This window comes from Scyliorhinus torazame, chromosome 21 (assembly GCF_047496885.1).
Source record: "Scyliorhinus torazame isolate Kashiwa2021f chromosome 21, sScyTor2.1, whole genome shotgun sequence".
In the NCBI taxonomy this organism is placed as follows: domain Eukaryota; kingdom Metazoa; phylum Chordata; class Chondrichthyes; order Carcharhiniformes; family Scyliorhinidae; genus Scyliorhinus; species Scyliorhinus torazame.
The window spans coordinates 97,036,232-97,057,745 of NC_092727.1; the positions used below are offsets into that span (position 1 = coordinate 97,036,232).

General features: G+C 41.0%; 1 protein-coding gene and 1 pseudogene across 1 annotated transcript in view; one reads left to right on the forward strand and one right to left on the reverse strand.

The window, feature by feature from the left end:
* Positions 1-294: 294 nt before the first annotated feature.
* Positions 295-21,514, reverse strand: part of slc35b1 (solute carrier family 35 member B1) — a 36,106-nt gene continuing 14,886 nt past the window's right edge. Inside the window, exons 6-9 of the mRNA XM_072487105.1 lie at positions 11,116-11,242; positions 2,615-2,721; positions 2,278-2,431; positions 295-1,616 (exon numbers count right to left, since the gene is read on the reverse strand). Coding sequence (XP_072343206.1) covers positions 1,558-1,616; positions 2,278-2,431; positions 2,615-2,721; positions 11,116-11,242 — 447 coding nt within the window. The 3' untranslated portion in view covers positions 295-1,557. The remainder of the gene's footprint in view (positions 1,617-2,277; positions 2,432-2,614; positions 2,722-11,115; positions 11,243-21,514) is intronic.
* Positions 16,002-17,092, forward strand: LOC140398716 (probable RNA polymerase II nuclear localization protein SLC7A6OS; annotated as a pseudogene).

The following is a 21,514-nucleotide window of genomic DNA, read 5'->3' on the forward strand; positions in this document are numbered from 1 at the left end:
CATCTTTTTTAAAAAAATGTTGAGTACCCAATTCTTTTTTCCAATTAAGGGGCCATTTAATGTGGCCAATTCACCTAACCTGCACCTCTTTTGGGTTGTGGGGGTGAAGCCCACGCAGACACGGGGAGAATGTGCAAACTCCTCACAGACAGTGACTCAGGGTTGGGATTCAAACCCGGTCCTCAGTGCCATAGGCAGCAACGTGCCACTGTACTGCCCTGATTAATCATCTTCAATGGTGCGCACAATAATCCCAAGGGCTATAAAAATGTACAAAATATATTACAATGAAGACATTATTTAAAGCTTTTATTTTGAAAATAGATGATGATTTGTTTTTTGTTGGAAAACTTCCACAACTGGCAAAACGTCATACTGTAAACCATGTGAGACAATGGGCGAAGAACAGATGGCTCACTGACAAGGACCGTTCAGAATAAAATATAATAAAATCAGATTGTGGTGGGTTAGCTTCCCAACATGTAACAAGCCCATTTCCTCCTTCCTCCTAAGTCATTACTAAAGATCACTTTGCACACAATAGTTAAATGTAAATCAAGATGGCATTAAATTAAGCTGTGCTCAATTTCACACAGACAACAGCGACATCGGGCAGTAGCAAATAGGATTGCTAACTATTCTCACTTCAAAGTGCAGGATTTAGAGTTAAAAATCTCTACTTTTAAGGATTTTTTAATATGAATCGGTTCTTAAGTGTTACCCCTTATTACATTTTGGGAGGGTTTTTCTTTTTTAAAACAATTCAAAAACTTTGGTATTAAAAATAGAACATGCTGGAAACACTCAGGTCAGGTCCCTGACTTCTGAACATTTTCTGTTTCTCTCCGTGCAAAATGTTGCCAGACTGGCTGAGTATTTCCAGCACTTTCAGCTTTCATTTCAGATTTCCAGCATCTGAATTATCTTGCTTTTCTAAGGCTTGAGGAGGACTAAAGTAAACACTTATGGTGTTTTAAACAAGGTCATGTAGACTAGCAATCAAACAATGAAACTTTAAGCTATGAACTATGAGTATATAATCATATCAGTATCCAGATTGTACAGAACCATTGATCTTTTGCAGGCCACGTGATTTAAAAACCTGAGGACAGGAGGCTTCCAAAACATTTCATAAGACAAATGCGATAGTAAGATGATTGAGAAGGCACTACACAGACACACACAATACAATCAAATTATCAAGAACAATTTTATCTTTTAGAAATTCAGGATTTTTGCATAATAATATTTGCCAAATTTTGAGAAATATTATCAATGCTAGAACTTTATTGATAGCATTTACAAGTCACGCCTGATGCGAGGCATTACCTAACAAACATGTCCATGATAATAAGTTAAGTATTGCACAAAGTGTAGGCGTAAACCCTTAAAGTACTCACATGGGGACACAGAAATCTTGGAAACGTATACTTTTTTTAAAAAAGCGAACCATTCCAACATTTAAATGATGTAACAACCTTAGCAAAGAATTTAAACATCAACTGATCAAGTTCAGGCAGCATTATTGGTGATGAAAATCTTCTGATTATATTGACTTCAGTGTTTAGTGATGATTTTCTTAGTTGCCTTTCCAAATTTGGCATCTAAACCAAGCCCTGAAGAGAGAGAAAAATGGAAAATAAAAACAATTTTAGTGAGATTTGTGAAAAGAAAATGCTTTTGCTATTGCAGGTTCAATGTAAGGCATTTCAAACTAGATTCTCCTAATCTCAAACCAATTTGGTAGCCGAAAAGAAACAATTACTATTTTTACCTATGGATTCAGTGGATTGAATGAGCATGAGGTTGCAGGAATTTCCAAAACAGACAAGCAAATGACATGTTCATTCATATGCATGACATGAGGTTTAAGATTTAGAAATGTGATTAAGCAGTACTCATTTTACATAAATAGAAACAGATATTCTAAGGTAAAACAGTATTATAACTCTACGACATCAGAACAAGTGAACACCTTAATCGCTGGGGACTTCACTAAAATACAGATGGCATTAATGAGACATGGACACTGAAGATATTCACACCTATATACAAAAGGTCACCTCCCTTAGGGGGAACTTTTGTTCAGTGCTTTTCCTTTATAATACAAGGATTCAGCAAAGTAATGACCTAGTCTGTGGGTTGGTATTACAATCTAATTGCCATCAAGTCAAATGCCTGAATTACTGGCACTTAAGCGAATTGCCCTAACTAAATTAGTATTTTAAATGTTCTTATTTTGTAGGTTACTGCGAGGAAAAGATTTACATCACTCACCTAGGAATACAAAGACAGTGCCTAACCACTGCAAGGAGCTAATTGGATTACCAAAAATAAGCACAGAACCAAGGATAGTAAAGAACTTTCTGGTTGTAGTAATGATCGAACACGTTAAAGGTCCAAAGTGAACAACAGTCATAAAGATAAAACTCTGGAAAAGAAAAAGACATGAAAGTGAGTGCCAAATTTCTAATACTTAAATTCCCATTTGTCGCGGGAGGATAAATGCAATAAAGCTTATCGTTTACACTCTAAAAAGTGTTTATTTGAAATATTTTTAAAAAATTATTTTGTGAGCCTTTTGATGTTCCACAGTGATACAAATAATACTGACCTGGCCTAGAGCACTAGTTAAACTGAACAGTAGTATCTTGTAGAGAATACTGGAGTGGCGCTCAGTGAAATTCAGAAATTCCCAGAATTCTCCAGTCCCCAGGACACCTAAAAGAAAAGCAGGAATTGTTAATGGAATGAGGACTCATTTGAAATTTCAAGTAATGCATAAAAAGTGACAGGTAAACCAATACTGCATGAACAGCTTAGATACACAATTTATACATAATGTACCGAAACACATTTTAGATAGCAAGGGAGAGAAATTAGGATTCCTTGGTGCACAAATGAAAAAGAATAGAAAGCTCCATTTATGTTTTTTCACATGCAATTTCTTTTCAACAAATTAATTCTGGATGAAAATACGCAGCAGCAAAATAGGCTTTTAAAGATTGATCAATTAAAAAAAAAAATCTCTCTAATTTGCTTCACATTTTAAACTCATAATCTGAACCAATTCTCAAGAATAAATGTATCAAAATGATAGGACTTTTTTTTGTACAAAATAATATATTTTAAAAATTCCGAGCAGTAAATCTGTAGTTCTTTGAGGAGCCAGATCCCTTTCACCACACTGTCCGAATGGCCAATTCCCATCGCAATTTGCACGCTGAGACATTGCCTGCCTGAAGATTCTTTCCTTATATCCGGAGTCGCTTTAATCACCTCGAGTATTTTTCAGATTTAATAAAATTCAGATTTTTTTCTATGTTGGCAAAAAATAAAATATTCATGTACAAGGCAGCAAAGCACCAGAGCTCAGTCTGAACAGAAAATGACATTGACGCCAACCAAGACAAACAGACTCGGTGCTGAAAGAAGTACTTTTTCACACAATTTATATAACACACAAAAGCTTTGCTCCAGAAAAATCATGCCAGACTACCTTTCATGGATCAAGATACCCATGAAAATCCAGCACTAACCTTTTCATGTACGGTAATTAGCTATCGAAGTTAGAATAATCATCCCACATTGAACAGCAAAAAGTGACAGGCGTTAGGAAGAAAAGCTATTCTATAGGGTTGGGAATAGGCCAAATATATTGGCATCAATTCTGAGAAAAGGACGTGCTCTAGGGGGATCTTACTGACAGATGCCACTGGATTGCATGTGGGAAATAGGACATTTTCTGTGAACTAATCTTGGAGCCCCTCAGTTACTCTAAATTTATTCAGATAAAAAGCTGTCACATTAAAACAGAACATGCTTTATCTCTGAAGTGTTTACTGCTGGGTCTACTTCCATTCCAACACAAGATGTACACTCATCGGTTCACAAACATAATCAGTCCTGTTTGATGGAATGTATTCACCACATAAATTGAACTATTCCATGATAAAGAAAAAAGCCATTAGCAATCAGATCATATATTCTACATTTCACTTGCCACTGTGATTCATAACTTTCATCACCAACTCCTTCAACAGAAGAAACACTGACACATTTTAGAATGCAACATTTGCTGTCATTTGGTTTGAGGTCATCACACTTTTGATTCCAGCAAGTTGGCCAAGAAAAAAAATTAATGGAACTTTCTATTTTTTTTCCATTTGTGCACCAAGGGTGCCATTAATTCTAATTTTGCTTCCTAGCTATCCAAAATGTATTTAGGTACATTATGTGTAATTTGAGTATCTGCAAACCACCCCCCCCCCACCCCTGTCTAAACCCACATCTCATTTAATAAATGTTCCCATGTCAAATCAAGTAGGACTACTGCTCTAGTGGAACCGATAACAAGTGTAGTCAGGGTTAAATAAATGTTAGGCATGGTATAATTGCTTTCAAAACTACAAAGGTCTGTGACAGCAAATGTCTGCAGAAAGATGGCACTGTGCTGCAGAGAAACGCCAGAACTGTGGAAAAGAATTTCTCCGCCAGTATTTTACAGATTCTAGATTCCTTTTCCACATGTCACAAATACTACAAATTTTTAAGTACCATTAAGTCCGTGTACACAGCAGAAAGAAAAAAGATAAATTTACATTTATATAGTACCCTACACAACCTCCGAGCATCCCAAAGAACTTTACAGCTAATGCATTACTTTTTGCAGCACAGTCAATATTATAATTTAGGAAATTCTGTAGCCAATTTGGGCCCAGGAAGGGTCCAAAAACATCAATGAGAAAAATTACCAGATCATTGTTAAGTGATGTTGGTTGAGAGATACAATATTGGCCAGGAAACCCACAAACACCCCTATTTATTGTTCAGGAAACCCAAGAGCACCCTGCTCTTCTTGGAATGGTACTATGAGACCTTCTACACTGCAGGATTGACATGGCTTCAGTTTAATATCTCACCCACAATACAGTGCCTCAAATAGTTCAGCACTCACTCAGTACAGCACCGTGGAGCTAGCCTCAGCTCCCAAATTGGGACAAAAACCCTCAACTTCTGACTCAGGGATGAGAAGTGGTTAGCACTTTTGTTTAACAGCGCCAGGGTCCCAGGTCCGATTCCCAGCTTGGGTCACTGTCTGTGCGAAGTCTGCACGTTCTCCCCGTGTTTGCATGGATTTTCTCCGGTTTCCTCTCAAGTCCCGAAAGACGTGCTGTTAGATAATTTGGACATTCTGAATTCTTCCGCCATGTACCCGAACAGGTGCCAGAATGTGGCGACTCGGGGCTTTTCACTGTAACTTCATTGTAGTGTTACTCTAAGGCTACTTGTGACAATAAAGATTATTATTATTATGAATGCAGACATCTGTGCAAAGTTAATACATTAGCATAGTGCAGTTCATTTGGCCTTTTAACACCAAGTCAAGTGCATTACTTGCCCTGGCAGAAATTATTTGGATTCAAATGTCAAGCCAGCCATTATAATAAACGTAATTACAACTCGGATGCCTTTACTTGAGCACCCTCTTGTGGATTCGAAGAGCATGTGTTAACAAATATGTAATGTATCAAAACTTTGAAGATGCTGCCAAACAGAATTAATTTCTCAGGATGCAAAACATTTTGTTGAGAATATAATACAATTCATTTTACAGGTTCCATTAACTTGAGATTCTGACAATTATAGTTGAGAATCACAACACAAATTTGTGCCATCACATTTTCTAACATACCATTTTCCATTTCCCCGCCAAAATTTACAATTCCAAAAACTCATTGATAATGTTAGCTCTTAATCTTGAAATTATTTATAGCAGTCAGTACACTCCAACTTTTGCAATTAGGTCTCCTATGTATATTGGCATGAAGCAAACTCATGTGGGAGATATGTCCTAATCTGACTTCAGCCTGCACAAGAACCCAAATGTACAAGACCATCTTTAGAAGCTGGTACCTCACCACTTGATACATGCTGAGAGAGTAGCATAATCCCAGCCCAAAGCAAAACACATTTATAAATGACAAATGGTAATAATGCTGCAACTGTCACTTCATTCTTTTCCCTCAATGTTAAAAATAGCCATTAAGAAGGCAGAGCCTTGCACAAGCATCCAAGCTCACAAATATAGCAATCCTCATGTAAAACCAGTAGCTGCAGTACAAAATATATCATGAAGTAAGTGTTGAAACAGTTTTCTATCACAGGTTTAATAAATCCTAAAATTATATTGGATATGCGGCACAGAAACAGGCAACTCGGCCCAACCAGTTCATGCCAGCATTTATGCTCCCTCAAGCTTCCTCTGGTCTTTTTTCATCTAAATCTATCATCGCAACAACTCCCCATTCCCTTCATCCTCATAATCCTGACAAGCTTTCCCTTGAAAATCTATACTATTCGCTTCAACCACGCACTGGGCGGCATGGTAACACTGTTGCTTCACAGTGCCAGGGTCCCAGGTTTGTTTCCCGCTTGGGTCACTGTCCGTGTGGAGTCTACACGTTCTCCCAGTGTCTGCGTGGGGTTTCTCCGGGTGCTCCGGTTTCCTCTGACAAGTCCCGAAAGACGTGCTATTGGGTGAATTGGACTTTCTGAATTCTCCCTCTGTGTACCTGAACAGGCGCTGGAATGTGGCGATTAGGGGATTTTCCAGTAATTTCATTGCAATGTTAATGTAAGCTTACTTGTGATAATAATAAAGATTATTATTAAGTGCCACATTCTCACAAGTTTTTGCGTAAAGAAGTATCTTCTGAATTCCTGGTTGGATTTCTTGGCAACTACCTTACATTGATGGCCTCCATTTATGCTCTGCCCCACAAGAGGAAACATTCTCCGCATCCACTTTGTTAGGTCACTCTTCAGCCTTTTTCAAAATAAAAGAGACCCAAGTCTGTCATTCCTTCTCTGATATGTATACCCACATTTTTATGGTATCACCTTTCTAAATCTTTTCTGCAGCCTCTCCAGTACATCTAAATCCTTTTTAGAGTACTCGGTTTAGCCCTGCTCACCAAAGTCTAGCCAAGGTTCTTTCCCTATTTTTCAACTCTGTCCCTCTACAAATAAACCATAGTGCTTGGTTTGCTTTCTTTATGGCCTTGTTAACTGGTGGCTTAATTTTTAGCAATTGATGTACTTACACTTAGAGATTCCTTTCTTCCTCTACCTCGCCTTGACTTGTACCTTCCAAGTGACTTCCCTATTCTTCCCCACAATTGTGTCATCTGCAAATTTAAAAATTGTGTTTTTGATTCCAAAGTCCAAATCATTAATATTAATATCAGTCCCAGTACTGATCCTTGTAGAGCACCACTATAAATTGTTTACCACAGTGAATAGCTACCCTTACTCCCATGCTCTGCTTGCTGTCTTGAAGCCAGCTAGCAATCATGCTGCCACTTGTCCCAACTCCATATTCTATGACCTTACTAAGTATATTGAAGAACCCCTTATCAACGGCCTTTGTGCATCTGGATAAATTAAAAATACTGTATTACCATTGTCGACCCTCTCTGTTGTTTCCTCAAGCAATTAAGCAAGTTTGATCAAACAAGGTTTTCCCTTTTAGGGGTGGCAAGGTGGCACAGTGGTTAGCACTGCTGTCTCACGTCTCCGAGGACCCGAATTCAATCCCGGCGCCAGGTCACTGTCTGTGTGGAGTTTGCACATTCTCCCTGCGTCTTCTTGGGTGTCGCCCCACAATCCAAAGATGTGCAGGGTAGGTGGATTAGCCACACTAAGTTGCTTCATAATTGGGCACATTTTAAAAAAAACAAGTTTTACCTTTTGAAATCAAAGCTGAATATTCATTATTTTATTGTTTTGTTACTAGATATTTAGGGGCAGCACAGTGGCTAGCACTTTGTCTCACATTGTCAGGGTCCCGGGCTCAATTACGACCTCAGGCGACTGTCTGTGTAGAGTTTGCACATTCTCTACTTGTCTGCCCCAAATTTAGCATGGCCAATCCAAAGACGTGCATGTTAGGTGGACTGGCCATGCTAAATTTTCCCTTAGTGGCCAAACGTTAGCTGGGGTGGGGGGGGGGGGGGGGGGGGATATGATGCTCTATCGGAGAGTCTGTGCAGACCTGATGGGCTGAATGGCCTCCTTCACTGTAGGGATTCTGTGATATTCTTTGATTCTCTTTAGGAGGAATTTTCTTTTCTTTCCTACTAACCCACTGCGCCACCATGCTGCCCCATCTTGTAGGATTTTGATAATTTTACTATTGAAAACAAAGGTAGTTTTAAGGAATTTATATTTGTAGTGGTAGGCAATAGAAATAAGGTGTAGCTTTAAGTGGATTTAATTTAATGTTCCTCTGCCTGGAAGGGTAAAACCTGTAGTTAGATTCACGTTGGACAATGGTATTTGTATGTGTGGAGGTTGGTTAAGTTCCAAGTGGGTTTCTATTGTGCTTCGAGAGGGCTACGGTGTGAAAAGTAAATAAAAGCATGTGGCCGCTGTATAGCAACTGGAGGTCCTTGTACGGTAAAAGCTTTTAAGTTTTAGTTTAAGTAATTTGAAAGCAGTTGAAGACAGGATCTTGGCAAGTGAACATCTCCCAACTCTGCCAGAAGAAAGACTGGACAGGACGAGAGCTGCAAAGAGCAGGCTTCCTAAAGTACAAATTACAGTACAGATAACCAGGGAATTGAGACAGAAAGAATTTCTTCAGACAACTGAAGTTAAGAGAACAGGGGTCAAGGCATTTGTTCAGAGGAATTCAAGGAAGTTTCTAAAAAGTGTTCTGAGTTAAAGAAACAATCGTAGTAACTAGATTTATGGGACAGCAGACTTCAAGGGTAGATGAAACATTTGATGTTGTTTTATTGCAGTCTGGAATTGCGAGTTAAAGCAATTGTGAGCAGTTTGCACAGCAATCCAAAGACCAAGAAATCCTCAAGGGGTTGGTGTGAAATCTTGGATTAGATTCATTGTTAAAATTGGAGCAGAAGCTTTTGAAAGTGTAATTTGTAACACTTGGACTGGATTTTGGAGTGCAAGCCGCCAAGGAAAAGCATAATTATGATAGCAGAATTTAAAGCGCGTTTTGGGGAATGGAGTTCGGAAACTCTATGTGACAATCATCGGGGAGATTATGAGGGAGTAACTTGGGTTCAACGCAGTGTGTGTATTTGAACAGTCATCCTATGTGCTTAAAAGGGACTTTTTGTGTTCATGAGACCATTGTAGTTTAACTGTGTGTGTATTTGTTAAGCGGGGGGGGGCAAGTAAATGAGCATTGTATTATCATTAAATTTTTCAAGATTAATAAACAATTTTTCTTGTTAAAAGTAATTGGCTGTCCCGTGACTCTGTTCCGCCACATTTTATAAAAGAAAAATAAAAGTTACAGTCTTTGAGCAAGGGTTCCATTCTGGGATCTTCCCGTTCACTTATAACATCAACTGGGATCATAACATATTGCTTTTACGGCTGAAGTAGCTGTATGCTGTTTTAGTGGCTACAATACAATTGGGTGGGTTTTTAAAAATTAATTTGAAAAATGGGCCAAAAATATTGTTAACTTAAACTGACACTATGTTTAAACAAACCATGTATTGCTTTAATTGATCAGTACTAAGAGGGGAACCTTTATTTTCTCATATCTGTGGGACTTGGGTTAAAATATGTTGACAAGAAGATGTGAATTTGATTATGACTGTGTGGTATCAAAAGGAAAACATGTCATTTGTTTGTCATGGAATGTAAACTTCTAAGGCAGTAAGAAATAGAGCTGTGTTTTAGTTTACAGACCATAAACTAGTTGGGATGACACAGGATTTGCAACCTATAGCCAATAGCAGGGGTGAATTTGGAAAGGAACGGGAGATTGAGGAATGAAAATTGAGAAATTATAATCCTCGTCGGTACAGCAATACCATGGTTTCTGCGGTATAACTTTTCCGGGCACAGTTCAATATCACTTCAAAGACAAAGAAAGAAGAGGGACAACATATGTGCCGTCAACACCAAGAGTTCCTGGGATCCTGAGAGATGAGAAACTTCTATGTTGTCTTCACTGCTTCTTGTTAGGTGTATATAAAGTCTTGCTTAATAAATTCTACTTGATTCATAGACACTAGTTGTCCATACCTTGCAAGTTAAGCCCAACTGAGAACCCTAGCATTAGAAATTTAAAATGATGTACTTAGATTGTTTTTAATTAGACGGATTTTATACCTAGAAACCCTAAATATTAAAACCTGTTCTATCTCTCTGGTAAATACCAAAGCAAAATAATTATTTAATAGTCACTTGGTAGTACAGAATTTGAGCACTGCTGAAAACAAATTACATGCTGTTGAAGCTTTTTATCTTGCACACATCAAGCCAGATGCAAGAATGCCAAATTTCAAAGGGATCAACAATTTATACTTCATAAGGAAAGAATGTTGATTTGTTGGCAAGTCAACACTCATTGGTCAAGGCACTGCTCTGGATTCTATTCAAAACAGGGATATGTCCATTATAGGCAAAAGGAATATGTCCAGGCATTGCGCCTTTTTTGAATAAAAAAGCGTGAGGGACAATAGTTCCCTGGTACATTCTTCATTGCAATGTCTTGTCCGAAGTTGGCTTGTCAAACAATCAGCACCCTTTTGCCATGAAGTATAAATTGTTGCTCATTTTGAATTTTTTGCATATGTCTTGATGAATACAAGATAAAAAGCTTCAACGTCTCTTTTTTCAGTAATATTCAAAATACATAAGGTATTATTTCTAATGTTATCTGTTGTATTATCCGGTCAACCCCTTAATCAAAATGGAGGCAAGAATTTGCGACCTGTAGTTGTTGAACTCAACATTAAGCCAACCAAGCTGTAAAATGCCTAATCAGAAAATGAGGAGCTGAAGAGAGGTGAGGAAAGGAGGGAGTCAAGATAGGGATCATTTTAATGCTGACAGAGCACAGAACAGCACAGTCCAGCCATTTAGTCAACACACCGCAATAGATTTAAATTGAAAGAATATTTCCCACAGTATTACCTAGGAGATCCATTAGGATAACTGCCTGCCTATCTTGCCACACACACTTTCCATCTATTACAATTTCTATTCTCTGTGTAGTTTTACTGCAGGATACTTTTCATTTCATGAAACTTATTTTTAAATGACAAGAAAGATTTACAACATTTTTACCTATTCCCAGGAACAAACTGGACCAAACATTTATATTCAGCATCATCTGGTTTGAACCTGTCTGGAAATGAGCTCTCATGTGATCTTGTGCAACTCCAGTCAATCCGTCCAAGGTCAAGGAGACGAGCTGTAAAAAAAATAGAATCAGTGTTTGTCACGCATTCGAGCGTAAAGTGATAGGCAAAGGGTAGGTCAGTAACAAATAGCCAGCAGTGTAATATTCCTTAGTATTGGAAAATTCTAATCGGAAAGTATGTACACTTTACTAGAGCTGTTGAGTGGACAGAAATGGCAGCTTTTGGCTTCACAAAATTATTTGAACATAGAATATAGAACAGTACAGCACAGTACAGGTCCTTTGGCCCACAATGTTGTTCCAATCATTTATCCTAATCTAAGATCAACCTAACCTACACCCCTTCAATTTACTGCTGTCTATGTGCCTGTCCAAGAGTCGCTTAAATGTCCCTAATGACTCTGAGTCCACCACCTCCACTGGCAGTGCATTCCACGCACCCACAACTCTCTGTGTAAAGAACCTACCTCTCCCCTACACCTTCCTCCAATCACCGTAAAATTATGTCCCCGCGTGACAGCCATTTCCGCCCTGGGGGAAAAGTCTCTGGCTATCCACTCTATCCATGCCTCTCATCACCTTGTACAGCTCTATCAAGTCATGACTCTTCCTTCTTCGCTCCAGTGAGGAAAGCCCCAGCTCCCTCAACCTTTCTTCATAAGACATGACTTCCAGTCCAGGCAACATCCTGGTAAATCTCCTCTGCACTCTCTCCAAAGCATCCACATTCTTCCTGTAATGAGGCGACCAGAACTGGACACAATATTCCAAGTGTGGTCTAACCAGGGTTCTATAAAGCTGCAGCACAACCTCCCGGTTCTTAAACGCAATCCCCGTTAATTAAAGCCAACACATCTTCTTAACAACCCTATCACAATCTATGTATGTGGACCCCCAAGATCTCTCTGTTCCTCCACACTTGCAAGAATCCTGACTTTTACCCTGTATTCAGCATTCAAATTCGACCTTCTAAAATGAATCACTTCACATTTATCTAGGTTGAACTCCATCTGCCACTTCTTAGCCCAACTCTGCATCCTGTCAATGTCCTGTTGTAACCTGCAACAGCCCTTGACACCATCTACAACTCCACCAACCTTCGTATCATAGGCAAACTTACTATCCCACAGTTCCACTTCGTCATCCAAGTCATTTATAAAAACCCTAAAGAGCAGAGGTCCCAGAACAGATCCTGCGGGACACCACTGGTCACCGAGCTCCAGGCGGAATACTTTCCATCCACTACCACTGCTGTCTTCTTTCAGAATTCAGCTAATTCTGTATCCAGACAGCCAAATATCCCTGTATCCCATGTCCCCGGACTTTCTGGATGAGCCTATCATGGGGAACCTTATCAAATGCCTTACTGAAATCCATATGCACCACATCCACTGCCCAACCTTCATCAATGTGTTTCGTCACATCCTCAAAGAATTCAATGAGGCTTGTGAGGCATGACCTGCCCCTCACAAAGCCATGCTGACTTATCTTTAATCAAACTATGTTTTTCTAAATAATTTTCTAAATAATCATAAATCCTATCTCTCAGTATCCTTTCCAGTATTTTGCTTGCCACAGAAATAATACTGACTGGTCTGTAATTCCCAGGGATTTCCCTATTCCCTTTCTTGAACAATCGCCTCCCTCCAATCATCCACTACTACTCCAGTGGAAAGTGAGGACACAAAGATCATCATCAACGGCGCAGCAATCTCCTCCCTCGCTTCCCGTAGTAACCGTGGGTATATCCGGTCTGGTCCAGGGGACTTATCCTGATGCTTTTCAGTATTTCCAGCACATTCTTCTTCTTAATATCAGCCTGTTCGAGCCTATCGAGAACCCTCAAGAGTATTGATAGTCAGAGAAATCTAGGTGTACAGGTCCACAGGTCTCTGAAAGGGGCAACACAGGTGGAGACGGTAGTCAAGAAGGCATACGGCATGCTTGCCTTCATTGGCCGGGGCATTGAGTATAAAATTTGGCAAGTCATGTTGCAGCTGTATTGAACCTAGTTAGGCCACACTTGGAGCATAGTGTTCAATTCTGGTCGCCACATTACCAGAAGGACATGGAGGTGTTAGAGAGGGTGCAGAAGAGATTTACCAGGATGTTGCCTGGTATGAAGGCCATTAGCTATGATGAGAGGTTGAATAAACTTGGTTTGTTCTCACTGGAACAATGGAGGTTGAGGGGCGACCTGATAGGGGTCTACAAAATTATGAGGGGCATAGACTGAGTGGATAGTCAGAGACTTTTTCTCCAAGGTAGAGGGGTCAACTACAAGGGGGCATAGGTTTAAGGTGCGAGGGGCAAGGTTTAGAGAAGATGTACGAGGCAAGTTTTTTTTACACAGAGGGTAGTGGGTGCCTGGAACTCGCTGCTGGAGGAAGTGGTGGAAGCAGGGACGATAGTGATATTTAAGGGGCATCTTGACAAATACATGAATAGGATGGGAATAGAGGGATACGGACCCCGGAAGTGTAGAAAATTTTAGTTTAGACGGGCAGCATGGTCGGCGCAGGCTTGGAGGGCCAAAGGGCCTGTTCCTGTGCTGTACTGTTCTTTGTTTGTTTGTTTATTAACCTGGTTCTCGCTGTTCTCACGAGCAACAAGGTCCCTCTCTCTAGTGAATACAGAAGCAAAATATTCATTTAGGGTCTTCCCCACCTCCTCAGACTCTAGGCTCAAGTTCCCGCCACTATCCCTGATCGGCCCTACTCTCCCTCTGATCATCCTCTTATTTCTCACGTAAGTGTAGAATGCCTTGGGGTTTTCCCTAATCCTTCCGCCAGGACTTTTTTATGCCCCCTTCTAGCTCTCATAAGTCCATTTTTGAGTTCCTTCCTGGCTACCTTGTAACCCACTAGAGCCATGCCAACTCCTTGCTTCCTCAAACTTACAGAAGCTTCCTTCTTCCTCTTCACTAGAAGCTCCACTTCTCTTGTCATCCAAGGCTCCTTCACCTTACCATTCCTTCCTTGTCTCAGTGGAACAAAACTATCCAGCATTCGCAGCAAGTGCTCCTTAAACAACCCCCACATCACTGTTGTGCATTTCCCTGAGAACACCTTTACCCAATTTATGCTTCTCAGCTCCTGTCTAATAGCAGTATAATTTCCCCTCCCCCAATGTGGCATAAACCACTCTGGCGTCGGCCACCCGGAAGGGGCGGAATCCTCTGCATCTTCGGGGACTAGGCCCGAACTGGAGTGATTGGCGCCGCGCCAACCGGCACTAAAGGGCCTCCGCCAGCTGTCGCGAGTTGGCGCATGCGCAGGAGTGCCACAGTGATCCCTGCACATGCACAGTGGGTTTCTTCTCCACGCCGGCCATGGTGGAACTTTACAGCGGCCGCGGGGAGGGAAAGAGTGCCCCCATGGCACATGTCCGGCCGCAGATCGGTGGGCCCCGATCGTGGGCCAGGCCACCGTGCCCCCCCCCGGGCCAGATCCCCCCCCGCGCGTCCCTCCCCCCCCCCCCCCGGGCCAGATCCCCCCCCCCCCCCCCCCCCCCCCCCGAGGACTTCACAGGCCGCCCGCAGAGCCAGGTCCCACCGGTAAGAACCTTGTGTAATTTACGCCGGCAGGAGAGGCCGTAAATGGGCGACCACTCGGCCCATTGCGTAGCGGAAAATCGCCGGGGGGGCGCTGCCAACGGCCCCCGACCGGCGCGACTCCCGCCCCGCCAAAAAAACAGCGCCAGAGAATTCGGCAGCCGGCGTCGTGGCGGGACGGAGAATCCCGCCCCATGTTTCCGTAATGGCCACAACATCGTAGTTCCAAGTACTGATCCATGTTCTAAATAGCCATATCAACTGTCTATCCTTCCTCACAGACTTGCTGCATACTATTTCTGCCTGTTCAACAGCTACCCTATCCTCTGATCCGTAGCTCTGGTTCCCATCCCCCTGCCAAACTAGTTTAAACCCTCCCGAAGAGCTCCAGCAAACCTCCCGCCCAGGATAGTCGGGCCCCTCCAGTTTAGGTGCAACCCGTCCTTTATGTACAGGTCCCACCTTCCCCAGAAGGTATCCCAATGATCTACATACCTGAAGCCTTCCCTCCTGCACCAGCCCTGTAGGCAACTGAATTAAATATAAGAATTTATAAAGAAACTGTGTACTCAAGTTCACAAATCAAAATTGATAAAGCAGAAATCAAGTAAGCATAATATTCAAATGTGAGAAGATGGGGTCTGATGATCTGTAACTGATTGGTAGACCGCGTCTATTGTACGAAAATGGCTCATTCAATATCTCACTAAGAAAATGTCAAGGGCATTGGGAAAAGTAAAGTCTAAGAACTGGGTGGTGAGTTTTTAGTTTTGCTCGACCAGTTTTAAGCTACTTTTGTATTGTATCCTCAGCAAACTTACAAAGCCAAGGAAGCCATTTGGAGACTAACTTTAAGCTGAAGAAGCCATTTTATATACAATATGCTGTGTAGTGTACCAACTGAATGTATTAATCTGATTTACTGCATTAAGACAGTCACCACTTAGCAACAAATCGTTGAATAAGCAATGAGTCCTAATTGAGTTACAGTTAATCAATAATTAAAAAGCAGTTGTATTAGAAATACTGAGCATATTTGAAACTTTTCATTGTGTCTGCAAAAGCCATTAATTGATTGCAAGCCTATGTCTATGGAAGGAGTGTGTTAAGCAGCTAAAACGTGCTAGCAATAGATAAAACATGTTAGCAATGAGACCTTCAGGCTCTGATTAGCCTCAAGAGAAAAAAATGACCGTAAGAAGAACCAAAGTAAATGAAGCACTCTTTGGAATTTCCCAAATAGTAAATTGTATAGGATCAGAAAAAGAGAAAGTATGAAACCATTCTATTGCACTCTTGCTTAAGATAATGAGCAGGTGACATAAATAATTGGGAATCCAATTAAATTTACTTAGCAACCGCATTGACCAATGGGGCAGTCAGTCAGTGCTGCCATGGCAGCCGCAGTGTTGCGGGTGAAGCAGAAATGTGGCGCCAAGCCACTCCTGCTTGCGGCTGCAGATCGGCGGAGAGGACGGGAGCCTGACCCTAGGAAACATGATGTGTAGACCCTCTTCGGGCTAGTGGCCACCGTTGGCGTTCAGGATGGCCCTGTTCAGAGGTACATAAGAGAAGCCATCTTTAAAGATAAGGCCTTGCTGGCCCTTAAACCCTCTGAGACTGGTGTCCAACGCTACACACAAGCATCTCGAAGGCAGTCAGTCAGGAAATCCAGTACAAAGTCATTGCTAGCCACAGAAGAAATGTTTGTACAGGTTTGGAATTACAATTGAGTGATGTCAAATATGCATACCAGTCTGGAACAGAAACTTCTGGGGCTCAGTATGAGCGAGACCAAGATAGCTGGAAGAAGGCCTACACAACTTCTGGAAATAAAAAAGATAGCACTGGGTCTGCAGCTGAAATTCAAGTGTTCGATACTGTCCAGCATGATGAACAAGTTGGAAATGATGAAGAAAGCTCAAAGTACAAAGGTTCTAAGGATTCTGGTACAGGGCAGGGCAACCCTCAGGAATTTCTGTACAAACGATTCGGGAGAAGCTTAGTGACAGATTATGGTTTTGGGTCAGAGCATCGGACGAATATTGAGGAGTATGTTTATGACATATATTGTACTGACAGCTACTTTACTGGAGGTGGAATCCAAGATATTCTCTCAGTGGTACCATGTTTTGAGGAGAATGAACTGGTTGGTTATGAAGTGATTGAAGATTATGAAAATGAAGAAAGAATTGGCGGAATGATTGCACAAATAAAGATTCACTGAAAATTACTAGAATAGTGAAGATAATTTGGAGAAATAAGATGGCAACCACAGCAATGTATCAAAGATGGTGGTTCTGATTAACTTCCATGGCAGTGACATTATATTTGTACAAATATCTTAACATATGAATGGCGAAAAGCTACATTCGGTTCATTGAAAATATTACTGATTTGTTACGAGTGAAAATGGCTGTTTTGTCACAATTGTATATGCTTCGTTCATAACTACCTCACACCTAAAGTGGATGTATGGTTGGCTATTGGGAATGTTAAAAATTGGAAGTCAAAAAACAAAAAGAATCACTTCGGAGTTTAAAGCAGAGGTTCCAAGGGCATTCTTTGCTAGCCTGGTGCTGAAGATTCCCGAGGCAGAATTCCAAGAGAACTACAGTCAAATAAGTTGTTCCAACAGGGTTACACTTTGTCACAATAATGAAAGGAAAACACCAAATGTCAGCATGTATTGAACTTAAAACTTTGAGGTTTTTTAAAAAATGGACATACAAGCCAAAGATGGCTAAGGATGTAAAATCAATAATTGGCTGAATTGCTGGTGGGTGATACTCATATACAATGGAACCACCCTGTTTCCAGACAAGTTACTTTAAAACATCTAGAAACTAATTGCCATCTCTGGTGGATACAATGAGACATAATTGGAGAAGAGTATCAACTCATCAAGAGATATCCTGTGCATAATGTCCAGATGGATTTGTGAATTTCGCCTTCCAGGAATATATAAATGTAGGATAAACGCCAGTTTAAAAGCGGCCCCAAGTGTGTGCGAACCAGTGCTGGGGTGTCATCGGAACGTGTGTGACACTGAAGAGGAAGCCAGCCAGCCGCAGCACCACAGCAAAATATTTTTCTCTCTCTAATTGTTGAAGTAAGCAAAGACCCACAGATGAAAAGGAAATAGGAAAGCGTTTCCACCAAACTGCGGAACACTGGAATCTTGAAACTGATTAATCACCTGAAGTCAGGGCGACAGGAATCCCGAATTGCAACAGCTGCAACACTCAATCATCTACGCATTGCAAGTTGAGGACTATTTTGTATAACTTTTGCAAAAACTTCCTTACTTTGGACTTAATTCTCACTTCCAATCTATATGAATGTACATGGATGCGTTTTATCGTTTTCTTAGCTTTAGTAGTTAATAAACTCACTCCATCCTTAACTCAAGAAAGTCTGGTTAAATTGGCTCCTTTTAAAACATAGATATTAGGACTGCGAAAAGGGATCCACAAAGGGTGGAATCCTTTTTAAAAAAAAATAATCTTGTTGCGACCAGCAGGAGGGATTGAATAAAGAAAGGAAGCCAGTTCATCCCTCCTTACCTGTGGTGTAACAATCTGGGCGTATCACATCTAGACAGTAACAAATTGAGGGATATCGCTAGGGTTAACAAATTTGGGGAACTTCACCTAGGGACCATTTGTAACAGCTTCTATTGATCACCCTCATGAAGTTGTAAAAATCATTGTCTTATGAAGAATGCCTTTTTCCTGTAATAAACACCTTTTTAAAAATTATCCAAAGAGTCGTTTTAATTGGTTAAATTTTGTCTGAAACAATGTATATTTATCAAATCAATTAAGTTACAGACAAGGTTAGAGATTTAAAAAATACACATCTCAGCTGCAGTGCTGACATCCTGCATTCGCCTGAGCCACGCTGTTCCAGTAGACTATGACACTAGTATATCTGACAAATGTGGAAGGAATCCCCAACATAGAAATTCCTGGTCTTAACCAAGCACCAGTTTCTTTCCTCCTCTACAGCATGACACAGGACTTGACTTTTTCAATAAGTTAACAGGTATAAATCTTGTAACTAGAAAGCATAATTCTGTTGCCCTACACATTATTCATTCATGGGATGCTTGCATCACTGGCAATGCCAGCAGTTATTGCACATCCCTAATTACGCTCAAAAGGGTGGTGGTGAAGCTCATGTGGTGAAGGTACTTTCGCATCAAGGGAATTATAATCTTGACATGCCAAAAATGGAGCAGCAGCAATTTACTTCCGGGGCAGAATGTGACTTGAAAGGAAGCTTGTTGATGATGTTCTCTTGCGCCTGATGCCTTTTCCCTTCTAGGTGCTAACAGTCGTATGTTTTGGAGGTGTTTTGAAGCAGCGTTCATTGAGTGTTTTCATTGTGTAGATGCTGTGCACACCATCCACATACTTCCAGTGGTGGAGGGAGTTAATGTTTAAGGTGTTGGATGGGGTGCTAATCAAATGGGTTGCTTTGCCCTGGATGTTGTCAGGACAGCATCGATCAAGGCTCTAAATGGAGATTCCTCCATCACACTCCTGGCTTGTGCCTTGTAGGTGGTGGAAAGGCTTTGAGTCATCGATGGCAAATCACTCAATGTAGCATAACCAGCCTCTGACATGTTCTTGTAGGCTCAGTATTTGTGCGGCTAGTCTAATTAAGTTTCCAGTCAATGTTGACCACCAGGATGTCAATGCTGGGGGATTGAACAATAGTAATATCATTCTCTTGTTGGAGATGTTCAATGCCTGGCACCTGTGGGGCACAATTATTACTTGCCATTTTTCAGCCCAAAACCAAATGCTGTCAAGACCTTCTTGCATACATTGTGGAATGAAACTGCAAAAGATCTTGCTTCTGACATTGATAGAGGGAAGGTCATTGATTAAGCATCTGAAGATGATTGGCCTTAAGAACTCCTGCAGTGACATCCTGGGGCAGGAATGATTAACCTCCAACAACCAAAAATCACCTTCCTATGTGCTAGGTATGACACTAGACAATGGAGTCTTCCCCCTATTCCCACCAAGTTCATTTTTACTGGGGTTCTTGATGCCCTTCTCAGTCAAAAGCTGCCTTGATGTCAAGAGCAGTCACTTTCACCTTAGCTCTAGAATTAATCTCTTTTGGATAAAGGCTCTATGATTTGGGGCCAACGGCCTGGCAGAACTTAAATTCAAGAAATTTCAGAGAGTCTTGAACACAGCCCAGTCCATCACACAAACCTGCCTCCCATCCATTGACACTATCTACACCTCCCGCTGCCTGGGGAAAGCAGGCAGCATAATCAAAGACCCCTTCCATCCAACTTACTCACTCTTCCAATTTCTTCCATCGGACAGGCGATACAAAAGTCTGAGAACACGCACGTACAGATTCAAAGACGGCTTCTTCCCCGCTGTCACCAGACTCCAAAATGACCCTCTTATGGACTGACCTGATTAATACTACAGTCCTGTATGTTTCACCCGATGCCGGTGTTTATGTATTTACATTGTGGACCCTGTGTTGCCCTATTATGTATTTTCTTTTTATTTTCTTTTATTTTCCTGTACTAAACGATCTGTTTGAGCTTTCAGAAAAATACTTCTCACTGTATCTTGGTACACATGACAATAAACAAATCCAATCCAAATTAGGCATCAGCAAGCCAGTTGTTACTGAGTCTGTGTTGCTTACTAGCACTGCTGGCAACTACTCCATCCCTGCTGATGGGATTAAGGCTAGGCTGATGTGGCAGTAAGTTGCACCACTACAGCACAGCATCACAACTCTCGTTTTCATATCCCTCCATGGCCTTGCCCCATCTCATCTCGACTCTCCTCCAGTCCCACAACTCTCCAATATATTCGCAAATCTTTAATTCTAAACTCTTGAACGACCATGATTTTCCACACCCTTAGGGCATAAGTTCCGGAATACCCTGCCCAAACCGCTCATCCTCCATCTGACTTTCTACTTTTTAGACACTCCTTAAAACCTATCTCGGACCAAACATTTGGCCATCTAGCCTGATATGTTTATATGTAATTCATTATAAAATCTTGTCCTCTTAATGCTCTAGTGTCATGTCTTGGAAGTCTAATGACATTAAAGGTGTTTTATATAAGTTACGGTTGCAACATCTTTGGAATTCGAGCAATTTCATTACTGTTTGCGTCAAAGGAGTTGTGCATTTAGTAAGGTCTGTAATTTCAAGTGTGCCTATCAAATGGAAGATCGTCAGAAGCCTGACAGAAAAGGCATGAATAGCTACAAATTGTCAAATCTCTGCGGGGGAGGGTTCCCCAGATCACAGGATATCAGAAGAACAGTGCAGATATTCAAGGCCTTAGTGTTAAATGTCTAACATAGAATTATTTATTTAGGCTCTGGCTATCGCTCAGTATACTCTTTGTATACTTAAGTAGGTGACTTCCGAACTTCACAATCTGGGCTTTCATTTGGTATTTTTAAAAAATCTATTTTGAACAATTTTTTTTTTTTTTAAGCTATGCTGACCTCTAAAATAGACAGCGGAAGCCAAGAGAAATATCAGATATATTTTAATGCCTACTTTAAGAAAATATATATTTTTAATACATGTGTATTTAAAACAGATCAGGTAGTTTTCTCTGGGTGCTCCGGTTTCCTCCCACAGTCCAAAGATGTGCAGGTTAAGTGGATTGGCCATGCTAAATTGTCCCAAAGGTTAGGTGGGGTTATGGGGATAGGGGCGGGACATTGAGCCTAGGTAGGGTGCTCTGTCAGAGCAAAGGCTA